Raw genomic sequence first — 15279 nt, forward strand, 5'->3', positions numbered from 1 at the left:
TGTGGTTTACATGACAGGGGAATTGTACATGCAAGGTAGGGGAATGCATGTTGAAATGCACACCAGCATTGGTGTGGGAACCAGGGCTTAAACTGCCATGTGTAAAAATTATGAACCTCTCAACTTGCTTTAATCTTAAGGTTGTCAAGTTTTTCCAGCACCCATTTACTTCTAGGTTTAGATCGCTGGGAATGGGGGTGGGAGTAGATGCTGATGTCCGCTTAGCTGTCCTGGGAACAGTCCAGCTTTTCTTCTTCATCCTACCATGAGTTATTAACCCCAAAGAGCTATTTCCTGCATCTCAACACTGTGCCCTGCTTTACCCTGTGCAGAGAGAAGGTTCGTGCATGACTGAGGATGACTCTGTGGACATCGAGAACGAGAACGGCAACCGCTTCGAAGAGTATGAATGGTGTGGGCAGAAGAGGATACGGGCTACTACTCTCCTGGAGGGAGGATTTCGAGGTGCGTCAGAGTACTGGGGGGGCTTGTAAATTATTCTGTTGTGGAAATTGATCATTGCCTGTCTTCAAAGGGAGGGACCTGGAGATGTGCCTTTCACAATGGGTGGGACCTTCAGCCTTTGCTCGAATGTAAAGTGATTTCAGCTTTCTGCCTCTCTTGAATGATGAGAGTCAAAACTTGTGCAAATGTTGAACAAAAGCGTGGTGTTATTTCTTACTTGAGAAATGTGTCTGAAGGGGGAATAAGTAGGAATGGATAGAATGGGGAGATCATTTAGGGAAAATAGCTTCTTATATGTTACACATAGTAAGAAATAGGTAGAAATATATGAAGAGAGGGAAATAGAAATGAAATTGTAAAAATTCCCAGCCTGGAGTGACGAAAGCTGGTGTATCAGCCTCTGGTGATGTATTGAAGGTGACAGCTAAGTCGCTTTAGCACCTGCATAAAATATTAAAGGGCCAGTTGTGCATTTATCACTCCATCCCTTTTAAGGTTGATAAATGAGAATCCAGGAACCTGCTCTGCACCTGCAGCACTGCAAGCCCTTAGGGCTCCCAGACAAACACGTTTTATTTTTCCTCCTTCTTTTGCTCCTTCCCCAGTGACGGGGAAATCAGTTACTGTGCAGAGAGTGACTTATGGCAAAATTTGACCTCTCGTGAGCTTTATTGGTGAATGTAATTTTAGCTAGAAAGCTGGCCCCTTTCTTACTCTCAGCCCTTTGGCCTCAACGAGGAGGATTTACTAAACTGTTCATTGGCATGAACCTCTGGCAGTACGGAGAGTCTCTCACGAGCAATCCACATAGCGCATGCCTAATGAGAAGAGGAACGCTGGCTCCCTCGGTTCAATAAAGAGGATGGGATGTGATGTCTTCCTATATCAGCTTGGATTTTAATTTAAAATATCTCAAGGGGAAAGGCTACTACATAAGGGAGTTGGACTTAAAAGCCAGCTGTGTGCTCAGTGACAGCCTGGCACTCCTGATCTGCTCTTACCTTCCTCTGAAATTAAATTGTAGCTGGGTTGTAGCAGAGCAGATGATCAGGAGCACGGAAGTGCAGGAGCAGCTTCTTTAGGTTTTAAAGGCTACTCAGTGAAGCTCACACTGTCACTTCCTGTCTCTGTAGCCTTATCTACCTTAACTTTTTTTGTGCCCGTATCTGTACATGACCTGATCAGATCATGCAAGGTCTTAGACTATGTTTAGGTAGTATAGTCACTGCGATCCATAGAGGGGAAGCATGGGATGTCTGCATGCCTCTGTTGTTGTCACTGCTACTCCTGGTTAGAAAAAGCTACTCAGTTAATTCCTGCCGTTTTGTGTATTCATAGTTTCTTCCTTCACCCCCAACAAACACCTGAGTTTGAAAGCACAATCTTCCACTTCCTTTGGTGTGGATGTTGTGCCATCTTCACCTGGTTAATGTTCCCAGTTGATTTTGAGATAACTCAGTGAAGTGTGATCTGAAGCTTTCATAGTGCTTTGGTCATACAGAGACCCTCTTTCGAATGAAGCTTCAGATGGATAACATTTGTAATTGATGCAAATTATGCAAAGTACTTGTCCTTCTTGCATTTTCTTCCTTATTTTAAGGAATTCTCAGAAGGGTTAATTTGTGTTGTATAGATCAACTGCTTTCCTCCACCAGAAGTTAGACAGATTCTAGCATTAGTCAGGGCTGTAACCTCTGCTAGATGGCTGCACATGCATGGACATTTCTGTATTTCATAGTTAGAAATAGCCCTGCTTCCATCAGGTCCATCTCCTCTTTCCTATATGAGACCTTTATAAGACCTTCAGGAGCACTTAGTTACGTGAACAGGTCCAGCAAAGTATCAGAAGACTAGGAGAAGAATAGAGCACAGCTAGATGTGTTTCTAAAACCCTCTGTAATTACGCTGATGAGAAGGCTTTTGGATTAGACTCTTTCACTTTGTGGTGCTGGATGAAAGGTGTCTGTAGATCAGCTTGCAAGCACAGGAACCTCCTGGTAGCATCTGTAGTGAGGAACATCCTCCTTGTGCAGCTTTTCATGGCAGAGCCACTGCTGAAGAAATGACTCCACCTGAGGGGCTGGCACCCCTCCACCTGCGGGTCCCTAGTGCATATGTTTCTTTCTGCCCTTCCTCCTCTGGAGCACACCTTTACTGTCAGCTGGATTCAACAGCTAGAACAGATTAAATAGCAGAGGACCTCTAGAGAGGTGTCCTCTTTCCTAAACAGGGGAACTTTTTGCCACCAACTTTCTACCTAATATTTTGGGATGACTAGATAATACAGAGTACCTACATACTCTGCACAAGAAGCTTCTGTAAAATCTAGGAAGCCAAAGCAAAGCTGGAATGATCTCCCATAGTTGGCTGCTTTGTGTTTCTTTTTAAGCAAGTTACACTTTTTCATGCTCCCTTTTGGTTTTCATAGTGTCTCTGGCTGCTGGCTTTCAGAGGTCTCCATCAGTCAGGCCTGCTTTGTGCACTCACAGGTAACCTTAAAGGTGACAGTCCCTTTCTCTGCCAATGTTGGCTTTTGCCTTGTTTTAGGGACAGAATTCTTAATTTAAAGCCCTGAAGCACAGCACGATTTGGAGATGCTTTCCAATGCTTAAAACTGCTTTGTCTGGAGTTGGCAAGGCCCTCGTTAACCCCTGTCACCCGAGGCTTTGTATTTGGCTCTGTTCCCTTTGCTGAGAAGTAGCAGCGATGTGGAAATCGAAGGCCTTTTATAATGCCAGACAGCCTTTGCCAGGCTACAGAGATGTCACCAGTGTCTAAAGAGATGACATGGGGAAATACATAAAACCAGAGGGGAAAATAGATGGCCGTGTGTCTCATTAATTTTGGTTTTAATGGTGTGTTGCTTTGAGGAGATGTCGCAGCTGGGCAAAGGGGTAGCAGGATGCTGTGGCCAGCATGTATTGCATGAATCGGTCACACCGTTGGGCAGCATTACAGAAGTGACTCAAACTTAACACAGGTCCTGGCTGCTTCTTTTTATCATTTTTCATTAATGTACAAAGTTCATATCTCTCTCAAAGTCAGGCAAACTCTTTGCTAATTATATGAAAGATCCTGCCAGGCTCTCATGTGGGTGAAGTTGGGGTTTTTTTCTTCTTGAAAACAGGAAGGTCAGGGAAATGAACAGCCCTGCTCAGATTTTCTGGAAGGTGGTCTAATCCTTCGGAGCAGTCAAAGGCTGAAACTCTCACTTGTGTGGTTCCTAGGATGATTCTTTCTTGCTTCCAAAGCATGCAGGGAAATCTTGCTCCTGTCACCTGAGGGGCTGTCTTACAAGGTGGAAAATCTTTGCTGCCTTTGAGTTACAGCTGCAAATCCCCAGTCAGGTCTAGGGCAGCAGAGCCAAAGCACACAGCTTGGCATACTTGAGGCAGCAGGTGGAAAGAGCAGGGGATGGCAGCAAGCAGGAATATGGCATAACTGAGAAGTACAAGGATCAGTATGTTGTCTCTTAAGCTGTTGGGCTTGATGGAGGCATTCAGTCAAGGAAATACTTGGTACATCTAGCTGTCCTCCTGGCTTCTTCAAAGATAGTTTCCGATCACTTAATCTGCTGACCCAAAACTGGAAGAATGCAGGCTGTAAATGAAAATTATTGGCAGTTATCTAGGATTTGGAACCACTTTGTTTTCAGCAGAGGTTCTGCTTGAAGTAGGGGTTTGTAGTAGGAGAGTTCTTGCTTCTGTTTAGGATAGGTGCAGAAGGCTACCAGCATGAAATACCAAGTGCTGCTTGAATCAAGCTTGTGCTTCAAAGTGAAAAGCTATACAGGTATAATAATAAAATATTTCCGTGTCCCAGTCCAGTGTCACAAGACTGAAATTTCTCTTGAAATACCTGAACATTCAGTAGCCATCTATCCCCATGTCTCTGAGTCATCCCTCTCTGAAGCTCTTTGTTGCAGAGGATTATTTCATGCCATCTTTGTCTAATGAGTTTCTGTGTTTAGGAAGCCAACAAGGCTTCACAAGTGAAGGCATCAAGTGGCTCCCTCTCTGATGTTTTCTTTTAATGCTCAACATATTTGTAGCAATTCTTCTGTTCCTCTCCAGAATGGATGCACGTTACCCTCAGTGTTTACACTGTAAGGTTATCCCTTTAAAGAATCCCTGAGGGAAGTTCAGAAGGGTTTTTTTCCTTTGAAAGATTCAGTGTCTCTTTTTGTGTGTATGTCTCTTACTTGAAAGAAGGGAAAGGGAGGGGGGAGTGGAAAAAAAAGTGCTTTATCTGAAAAGAATCACATCAGCTTCGCACTGATAGAAGCTGCTGTCATCTCTTAAACGGCTTAGCACAGTCAAAAGGCAAGAGGACTTAAAACAGTGTCTTACACAGGGATCGATGGGTGGAACACATAACTCGTAACTGCAAAAAAAAAAAAAAGAAGTGCGGGGGGAGAGATAACGGTAATGATTGCATTGAGGGAAGCTTGAGGGAGGCTTGTTCTTTGTAACACAGCTTCAAAGGTGTCTGGACCGGTGCCTGAGCAAACTGTCCTGTGAAGTCGCTGCCTCTGTAGGTCTAGGGAAGGCGGGGGGGTGCTTGCACCCTTCTGTTTCTTAGCAGATGGGACAAAGATTAGTAAATGCCAGGTTAGCATCTCCCTTCTGTTGCTTTGGATTTGAGGAGGGGATTTTGTCACTTAGTCTCTTACCGTCCATTCTGGGCTTGTCCAGGAGAGGGGAATGGGGCGAGTGGCGGATGGCGCGGTTGGGGAGATGGGGTGGGGGGACAGGATGTCAGTTTATCGATCGCACCTCAGTCAGGAGAGCTGCAGGCGCAGTGCTCTGAGCACGAGCGGCAGCGTGCTTAATGTGATTGAAAGGCAGTTAAAATGGCGGTGACCTTTTCAGGGGGAATTAGATTGCCTGCCAAGAGTGGTTAGAGGGAGTGATAACGCCAGCTTGAGGAAGCTGTCCAGTCTGCTTCAAAGGGAGAGAGACAGGGAAAGCAAGCTGGCAGCAAGTACCATTTAAAGCACGAACCGCGCGATCTGATAGAACAGAGATTGCTGTCCTCTTTAGATATGAAAGAATTGAAGAATTGTAGCTAAGTTCTCTCCACCCTCCCTGTCCCCCTCTTCTCCCCTCCAGCTCCCCCACCAAAAAGCCTTCCTCTGGGTGCACTAGCAAGCTAGTTACCACTGCTCTTGTGGGTCTCTTTTCCTTCAGCAGATCAGTTACATCAAAAATAACACAGAAGAGAGAAAGACTTTGAAAATGTTAGAATGGTAAGCAGGGCATTTTCAGGGAAGGATGCTTTCTAAGAAAGATCAACATGACAAGGATCTGTCTGATAGATTGTGATACTCTTGAAGAAGGAGAAACACACAGGGATTACTTAACTCTGAAGTTTTTCTCTGTTTCTCCATGCTGTCCTCCTCCCAAGCTGGCAAAGGGTTCATATCTGTTCATTACTATCTTACAAAGGGAAAAGAACAGCACGACTTAGCAATTGCAAAGAGGGACATAGTAAAACCTGTAACAAACTGCAGTTACCCTTGGGTGCCCAGCTGCACTGGCTCTCATGGCATGTACCCATTAGGGCAGCTGCCTGGAAAGTGGGATTGTATTAAAATATCTGAAAGTTTCCAGTGGATGACTGCATTCCCACTGTTGACGTTCTGTCTCTGCAGAGTCAAAATGTTCTTCGGTTTGAGCAGCAAATGTAGGCCAGCTTTTGTCCAGCATGGATTAGTTGTCCAAGGAAGAGCATTGGCGCAATAGCTATATGCTCTTCCAATTTGTTCTCCTAAATACATGAAGCATTAGAAGCATGCTTTCAATTGTGAGGTCCTGTCCTCAAAATCTAGGTAGATGCTTTTCAGTCCTTCTGCCTCAGATAGGTGTTTGTGAACACAGTGACTTTGTGTGTGTCTAGTAACTGCAGAAAGCTTCAAATAGAGGAGGAAACCTCAGCTGCGCTTCTCGGTGCAATTCCATGAACATCAAACTCTACAAAAAAACTCCGCAAAAATCTGCGTTTGACGCGTATGTGGAAACTGAAGTACAGAGACGTCTTCTCTAATGCTATAAAAATAGTAGCAAAGCTGGCAACACAGCTTAAAAGTTTTGCTTTAGAGTCACCCCTAGTAGCCAGTTGTGCCCTCTTTTTTAGGTAAAATATAAAGAGGCATGCAGGAAAGTGTCAGGAGGCAAGGAGACTTTCCATTTTTCCATGCCAGGAGGTTCAGGCTGCATTTAAGATCATACTAAGAGGGTATAAACTGATCTACTTAAATTCAGCGAAAGAATTTGAGCTCAACAGTGTGACTTCTCCTAAGAGACTGTGTGGGAAATAGAAGATGTCACTGGCATATTCAGGCCTTTTGGAAGAATGGTCTAGTAAATAGAATCATCCCTATTTCCGTATAGATGAGTCAGAATTCATTCATTTTACCCTGGCAGGCTAAAGCAAACTTCAACCTGGATGCAGGAGCAGATGCAGTAGTATAGAGAATCTGTGCCATAATGAAATTCATACTCTTCCTCCTGCTTAGCAAGAGCTCAGTTCAGTGTCTTTCTCTGTCACGTTTCCAGTGTCAGCATCTCTTGTTGCTTACTCTCTAAGGTGAATACATCTGTACATCTGAGCATCCTTCCCAGCCTCTCAGCTCAGTCTTGGCATTATAGCTTTTCTATACTCGGGTTGCTACCTTCTGCTGGTCACTTCTACCTGCTCTAAGCTTCCAAGCGGGTGAGATGTATGAATTTCATGTTTCTCAAGTGCTTATTCTGTGCCTTATCCCCCTCTTCAGTGGGATGCTGGGTCCCAGAGCCCTTGTATGCCTTGCCTCAGCCCTTGTGTAAACTGGTGGTAATCCTGGGTAATCTCTCTGTTGCTGGGATGGTACTTTGTACTGGTCTGATGTTTAAAGTTCATATATTGCTTCAAGGAACAGTGTTTTTCTTCATTTTGGAACACGAAGTAATCGATGGGACTTGGCAAAGCAAAAATCACCTTAACTGAAAACAAAGAATGGTGCTTATTGTTGTTAGAAGTCCTGATTGTTGGTAGAACATTTTCCTTAACTTGAACACATGCAAAAATGTAAGAACCTAATTTTTACGCTCAAACTGCCGGAATGCATTAGCTGACAGGAGCACGATCAACTAAACCTTGTTTTTTGATTTACATAATTCTGACAGCCACTCTAACCAGGGAAACATTTTCTGTGGGAAGAAGGGGAATTCTCTCCATTTGACAGTATTATGTATCATACTTGGGAGAGGAAAAGGGATGTGTGTCACCCAGAAACAGGAAGGAGGTAAAATACAAAGAAAACCAAAAGTGTAGTTGTAACACCTTGAAAATTGGCAGGGGGAGTAAGGGAGCAGGTAGAGCACCTGAAACCACTCAATTTTTTGAAATTGGGTTCCCAGCTGGCAGCATCCCTTTAAACTTCAGTTTTCTTAGGTCTTAGACATTCAACATAGTATCTTCCAGTCCCATCTGCTGCATTTGCTTACCTGCTCTCTGCAGGCCGTTCTCCTAGTGGTCTGTTTGCTCTGGTTTTGAGAGTCCCAGGCTTTAAGACAGTCATTTGTTAATTATTTTTCCCCCCCTCAAGTGTCTGCAGTTTTGCTACAACTGCAACCTACTTCTTGGACATTCGGGTCAAACTTCAGCCTTAAGCACACAATAGTTGATTGACATGATTTTAATAGCATTTTAGAATACAGTTGTTAAGTCAGGGGCAGTGAGATTTTTCTAAAGGAAAAAGGGAGCACGGGTCTCAATGGCTCTAAACAGCTCCTGTCTCCGCATGTTGTCTCTTACACTCAGCGGTGAAACGCATTATCGAGTAGTGCCCGGAAAGTGGCTAACTGCGTTTGACACACGCCAACTCCCTGCCTCCACACTGGATAATTGCATTGTCAACTGTTCAGCAAAGTGGCAGGTGACACTGCAGCCGGATTGATTGTCCTAGTATGGAGGCTCCCAAGACTGTCAGGCACCCAATCGATAGAGTTTACACAAGACAGCGTGACTGCATCTGTAACTAATTTCAGTTTGAACCTTGCAAGATGCGGCTGTCCCTGTTTCCTGGCCTCTCTTCTTCTTTGCCTGCATCTTCTCCCGGGATGAAGAAGTTGCTTTTCTGCTGAAAGCCCAGCTTTATTTCTCATTTTGGAGCTGGAAGTGAAGAAATCAATGGTGTGTTTTGTGATTTCAGAGTTGAGGGCATTACAGCACATGGCTAACTAGCAGCTCCAGTTTTGCAATCAATAGGCTGATCAATTGATTAAATTAGCACTGATTTTTCTTTCTTCTTTCCAACCTAGAAAAGAATTAGTTTGGGGGGAAAAGCACATGCGTTTGGCCTGTGAAATTTAGCCCTTGGTTTTTCCAGTCCTTGGCTGCCTTTCCCCCACGAATACAGTCTCTGTGCTCATCATTATTTAAAGGAAACTGCATCAAGCCCCACTGCAGGCAGTAGCCCACTGTAAGCCAGGGTGTCACTTTCAGCTGTTCACCAGCCCTGCTACTTCATGCTCGGCTGCCTTAGAAAAGTCATCCTCCAAGCTCTGCTGTGCTGCTTTATTATTGGCAAAGTTGCGACATTCCTGTGATCCCTGTCAGTGGTGCTTATTGATCCAGTGATGTGAATCTGCTTAGTGATTCAAGATTACTTTAATTCTCCCTCTTCCTTTTTTGTTTGTTTCCACCCTCTCCCCAGGGGAACAAAAGCTTTCAGATCCACCTTTCCCTGACTGTGGAAAAGGAGCTGTAGCTGCAAAGACCATGGCTGTTGCTGCTGCTTTTGTACTCCAGCGCTGGGTTTTGAAGAGCAGCCTTTGAGACGGAAGTGAGACTGTTCTCACCTTAGTGCATCACACCAGTATGAGGCTCTAGGAGGCAACCATGCATGAATGGCCACACCAGATCAGACCTTTGGTCTGAGTGCGTTTTCCCCTTTGTAGCCACAATCTGTACCTGATGGATTATGGAGAGGCATTAAAGAACTCTCTGGAATACTCTGTGGTTCTGTGAGGGCTGGGGAAGCCTCTTCCCCAAGCCCTGCAGCAGCTGGCTCTTACCCTCTACAGCAGAGCCTGCCCTTTGTTCAGCACACTGCTGCAAAGCGATGTTAATGGTCATAAAATTATATGGCCCCTTTATTTAAAGGCAGCTGTTCCTCTGATCTGTTAGCAAAGATCACTGTAAGCATCTAAGACACTGGTAAGCAGTCAGGTCTCTGGCAGCCTGTTTGTGCATCTGTGGGAGCTAATAGATGCATCAGATGGATGCATCTGCTCTTCCAGGTGTACATTGTAATGGCACAGTTGGGTGTCAGTTTTCCAGGTAAATCACTGTTTTGCTTGAAATGGATCTGGCTCTAGAGAAATGAAACTTTTGTCCTGTAAGGAGCTTTTCATGGCCTCTGAATGTCATTTTTCTTGCAACAGGCTTGGAAAGTCACCAGGAGGACTATTCTATCCCTGTTTGAGCTAGGGAAAAAAAAAAATGGGGGAACAATTTCACTGTCCCAAAAATGGTGGCTGAGGTTGTGTTACTGATCTGCAGAAAGACTTCTGTTCAGTGTGGCCTCATCTCTGCCTTCCTCTTATTTTCAAGAATCTCTAATAGCTTTCTCTTTCTTCCCAGATGCCTTTTAAAACAAAACTGCATCCATGCCACCTTGTCTTCTTAGCACTAGTTTGGGATACTTCAGCAGCTGATGAAATAAACCTGGTTTAGAGCCGTTCTTGGGAAGTGTGTGATGCCTGGCCGTGTGTCTGCATAAACTACTTTTATTGCCTTCGTTGGTTTTACTCTCCAAGAAGCCAACGAGTGACATTTCGTTAAGAAAATAGAGTGAACGTGCTGGAAAGGGAGGTTGTGCAGGAGGGGGTCATTGTAAGGAGTGTAATTAGCAAAGGCTACACTTCTGGAGATTTACGGGTGGCTTTTTTCTTCTTTCCTTAACGTGTAAATTACTTGTGAGCAGAATGAATGCCTCTTCCCAGCCAAAACAGGTCCCAGCAGAGCTGCATGCTCCCAAGATGGATTTGGAATTTAGACCCACTGACAGAATTTACACAGAATTCTGAATTTCTAGAATTATTTCCAATATAGATTTGACACACGCCCCCTTTGTTTGGGAGCCAAACAGGAGAAATACTAGTTATACAGATGAATTTGTTCCTTTGCATGAGCAGCAGCTAGTAGCTGCTTCAGAACAGTGGTGCAAATAATAACACTAACATCTTAGTTTTGTTCCTTATTCTTGTTTGGAGTGATAATTAAATGTATACAGAAGAGCTTGCCTCCAAAACTGATTTTTCTGCCCAGACAGGAGCTGAGGAGCAGAGGTGGGGCACAGTAGGTCTGTGCTTTCCTACCTGTGCTGATGAAATGTGTCTGTGGCCGTTTGGGTCTGCACTGGTGGGATTGTCTCACTTTTCAAGCCTTGAGGCTGCCAGTCGCCATGTGAGCTCATGCCTGCGCAGGAGTCAGCAGAGCTGCCAACACCTGAAGCAGCATATGTTGTCACTTTAACCATCTGCCACTGAATGTGATGGAGGAAGGCAAGGACTTGAATGTGAGGCCCTTTTATCTGTTCTGTGAATCTGCTTATATATAATGTTAATGACTCTTGATTTTGGCTTGAGCCACCATTCACTTGAGAGATATTGAGATGGCCAATCATCGAGGGGATTGCACAAAGGAAGTGAGGTTCAAGAAGCAGTGCAGAGGTCAGAGAGGATGCTTAGGCATAGGGAATGGCTTAGGAGAAAGAAAAGTGCTGTGACAACTAATGGATGGGGGAATAAAATGATTTCTGATGACATTTATCTCCAGCCATTTTTAATAGAAAGTGGTGAGTGTTCCAGTCTCCTTCAAGCTCAGCCGATTGCTGTAGTGCCTGCAGCCTGGCAGTGGTGAAAAGGCATGTGAATTTTTCCCGCTCTTCAGAACTCTTGAGTCAGTATTTCAGAATCACTGTTGCTTGTGTAGAGTACCTAAATTTTTCAGAAAGTACTTTGAACTGGTGCTCAGACAGACTGCTCCAAGGCCAGCCCAAGCAAAGCTGTGTACACAGTGCTGGAGGGTGGCTGGGCGCTCTAGGTAAGTGATCTTGATAGGTACATTCTGATTGATGGGTAAGTTTGTCTCCCAAACTGTCACAGGGTTTATAGAGGTGCCACTCAATACCAGTGCTGGAATTGCTTGTCAGAGGACCTGGCTACAAGAGCAATGGGGATTGGAGACAGAGCTGTAACTTTGTTTTTTCTCTGCTTAATGGCCCTAGCATCTGACCTGCCTGCTCACTCCTGTTTGTCTGGACCTTAAGGAGGCAGCTGGGATTAAGACTGTCAGAGGATTTTGCTGCTTTAGCGTCAGGAGGCTAATTGTACTGGGGCTGGCAGCGTATGACAAGTGGTTGCCTCCTAACGAATGCACAGCAAAAGCAAAAATTTCTTTAAAAAGGAAAGGCAAAGATACAGGAGAGCCTGCATTACAGTTTTTTCTCTTTTCATCTGAAAGCAGTGTTTCCAAATTCACCTGTGGAATTATATTCCTCGGGCCTTAGCTGACACTCTCCTTGTAAGAGTTGCAGCTGCTTCTGTGAATAACAGTCTCTTGTAAATTCCTAGGTCAAGCACTCAGCATCCAGTTGTTGGATTTCAGTTTATTAATACGTTGGGATAAAGTTGTGGTCCTGAGCATTGACCTCCGTATAGCAGCAGTGGCTTCAGAGGGCCAGTCTAGGCAGCATTGCTGATGGCTCTGAATTTCTGCGTGACCTTCGGAAGCCAAGCCTTACTGGAGGAACCCTTCTCTGTTCCCAGTACACGCTATTGAATTGCAAATCACTTGTGTATAGTGGTAGGGGGTCTTCTGGAAGCTCCCATTCTTCTCTGGTAGGTCCAAAACAATGCTGTTGCAAAGGCCATTTTATTCTGCTCAACACCCTCTGTGCTCCATTTCATGTTTTTCTTGCTCCAGGATGGCAGCGTATACTACTGGCAGGAGCTGGAAGTTGTGAGCCCTCTTTACACTTAAGCTGAGTTAGTGAGAAGCAGGTGTGATCCTATCAGGCCTTCCTTGCATTTAGTGGTCCTCTTAATCCATTTATAACAGCACTTGTCCAGAAATCTGGTTTGAATGAGCCTGAGAAGAATGAATAATGTCAAGCAGTTCAGACGTCAAATATTTGAACAGCTGCCTGGGTGTTTTCACTGGCTTTGTGCATGGAAGCAACCCCAGGAAGTTAGACAAGGAGGGTCAGGTCGAAATTATGGCACCAAACCCCAGCCCACTGGAACTGGCCTCAAAACCCATCCCTGCTGCACATGAAGGGGCATTAGCATGCCAGTGGCAGGCCATTTGCTCTGCAGGTGATGCTGGACTGAGCTTTGCATCCTCTTTGCTGTACTCTTGTGTGCAGGGTCAATAGTGGGATTCATGGACCTTTTGATTCACATCGGAAACATATTTTGTGGAGGGTTTTTTTCCCCTCTTTTTTATGTTTTGTGAAGCAGCTTCTGAAGTCCTAAAAGTGATAGCCCCACTTACATTCAAAGTTTTCTGTGTTCACAGAGGTTACTTTGTTTAGCATACACTTTCTGAATCACTTTTTTTTTTTTTTTACCGTGTTGCAATGGACTGCACTTAGTCATGTAAAAAAAAAATCCATATTTGGCAAAACTCTAAGAGTTGGATCATCTTATTGTGGCTTTATTTAGCTATTGGCCTGGGAGTCCTCATTTGATCAGGAAAGAAAATGTACCCTTCTGTCCCTGATCTTAACCTATGAACTTCTCTGCTATGCCCTCTTTTCTGACTGAAATACTCATATCAGGTCATCCCAGTTTATCTGTCATGGTAACACATACTGCCCAGACCTATCTCATGTGCACTCCTTGTGTAGGGAGGAGAGGTTTCTATGGCAATGCAGTAGTTCCTATTAGAGATTTAGATTCAGCAAAAGCTCTGGAGTATTTTCCTTTCAGTCTTAAAAGGGATTTTCTTAAGTACAAAGGTTTTGAGAGCAAGGACACCAGGATTCTGAAGCCAAGGTGCTTTAATATTTGTAAACTGTATCACAGTAAGCAGATGTTCTTTTCTTAAGCTCTAACCATAAACCACTACTTGGCTTGAGTCACTTGGAAACAAAATTGATGGAAAGGTGCATGTCTGATGTATGCTTTGCATCCTTGCAGAGGGAGGGATATGGAGAGCAGTCCCACTTACATTCACTCTTTTGGGCATCTTCACCCTCCTCAAGGCACTTGTTCCAAGTATTCATTGTCTGGCTAAGGTTCAGATCACCTCTGGGACTGGCCAAGTCACAGCTCCAGCTTTGCATGATTTGTGTTTCCTACGGTTACAAGAAAAATGAAGACCTGTGTGTCTAAAGTTTATGGCCTTTGAGAAGTGATGGGCTAAAGAAATGCCAGGTGCAGGAGATGGTGTTACTGCAGGTTAAATGCCATGCCTGTAAATTACCACCCCATCACCCACTGTGACTTCTAAGGCAGCTTTGAAAGACTATCCAGCTTCTTTGACAGGTCTCTCTTGCTCCTCTAAATCTTCTCCCAAACATTGTGATGAATTGAAGGAGTCAAGATTTACTAGATGAGCCATTGCAGCTTGTGACATGTGTTGGCTGGCAGCATGCAGACGATATGTGAAGTGCTTTATAAGGGGTCTGCTGGGCAAGGGCTGCCCCAGTGACACCCCAGAGCTGATCTACAAGCATGGCTTCTGCAGTACCTGCAGCAGATGGTGGATGCTACATTGTCAATGCTAGTTGTGTTACCTCTGCTAAAGATTAAGGCTCGCAATTACTTTGAAGTAAAAGGTAGTTTATGCTTCTAGGGAAAGGTTAGTCTTAAAATCATTGTCATGCTACGGTTATCACTCGTTAAGGACCTTCTTTATATTCAGGGAAGAGAAATATCAAATCCATATAAACAAATTTTATTGGGGGCTTAATGAATCAGTGAGAGCATCCATTCCTAGAGAATGACAGTAAAGAACTGTGTCTGCATGGTGTCCTTGGAAATTAGACCTTCACCTTGCCCTGCTCACTGCACAGATGTAGGCTGTTAGAAATACAGCTCACTCTTCTGGTCTGGGAAAGTGCAAGTTCGTAGCTGGCAGCACAACCTTGTGTAAGTCTGCTGTTGAGAGCCTTGTGGAATGAACAGACTCAGACATCTGTAGCACTAAATGGGCTACCGCAGTGCTTGGGAATGTCTTCATTCTTCAGACATGCATCTTATATTCAGTGCTTCTAGATTAAATTTTAGCCTGTTGTCTCCATTCAGAACTACATTCAGGGTGCAGAAATGTACCCCTTTTGGGGCATTTGTTCAAAGCTAAGGCTACATCTACCTGTTTGCAGGTGGGATGTGCTCCTGGTCTAGTCATAGACTTAGCTTACCAGCCATCTGGATGCACCAGGTCCTTCAAGCTCCAGCAGATACCCTCTGTGAGCCACGTGTCCAGGTCTGCTGTCTGGACAGCGGGGTGCTAAGTGAAGGAAGGTACTGGAGGCAGCCACAGTGAGCAAATTTCTGCCTGCTTAGCTTATATCCCCAAACAGCTTAGATATGCTGCAGAACCGAACACAAATGGAGACCTTGCACTACCCTAGATTTCAGGAGATGTTGCTTAATTTCCAGTCTCATGAGAGAGAGCATAGCCAGTGTTAGATCTCAGAAAGAGAGATCTAAAGAGTAAAAGAAAGAGAAAATTAGTTTCCCTTCTATTAATAAACCTTAGGCAGCAAATACCATGCGAAGGTTCATCTTTGTAGGTGTTTGCACACTGATTCAGGTA

At 44.5% G+C, this 15279-nt stretch overlaps 1 protein-coding gene across 2 annotated transcripts in view; it reads left to right on the top strand.

The window, feature by feature from the left end:
• The window catches only part of RNF220 (ring finger protein 220), a 47915-nt gene that overhangs the window by 814 nt on the left and 31822 nt on the right, over positions 1 to 15279 (top strand). For both annotated transcript variants that reach the window (XM_010019132.1, XM_010019133.1), the window contains exon 2: positions 333 to 465. In XM_010019132.1, coding sequence (XP_010017434.1) covers positions 333 to 465 — 133 coding nt within the window. The remainder of the gene's footprint in view (positions 1 to 332; positions 466 to 15279) is intronic.

The sequence above is a fragment of the Nestor notabilis genome, unplaced genomic scaffold (genome assembly GCF_000696875.1).
Source record: "Nestor notabilis isolate BGI_N333 unplaced genomic scaffold, ASM69687v1 scaffold19797, whole genome shotgun sequence".
In the NCBI taxonomy this organism is placed as follows: domain Eukaryota; kingdom Metazoa; phylum Chordata; class Aves; order Psittaciformes; family Psittacidae; genus Nestor; species Nestor notabilis.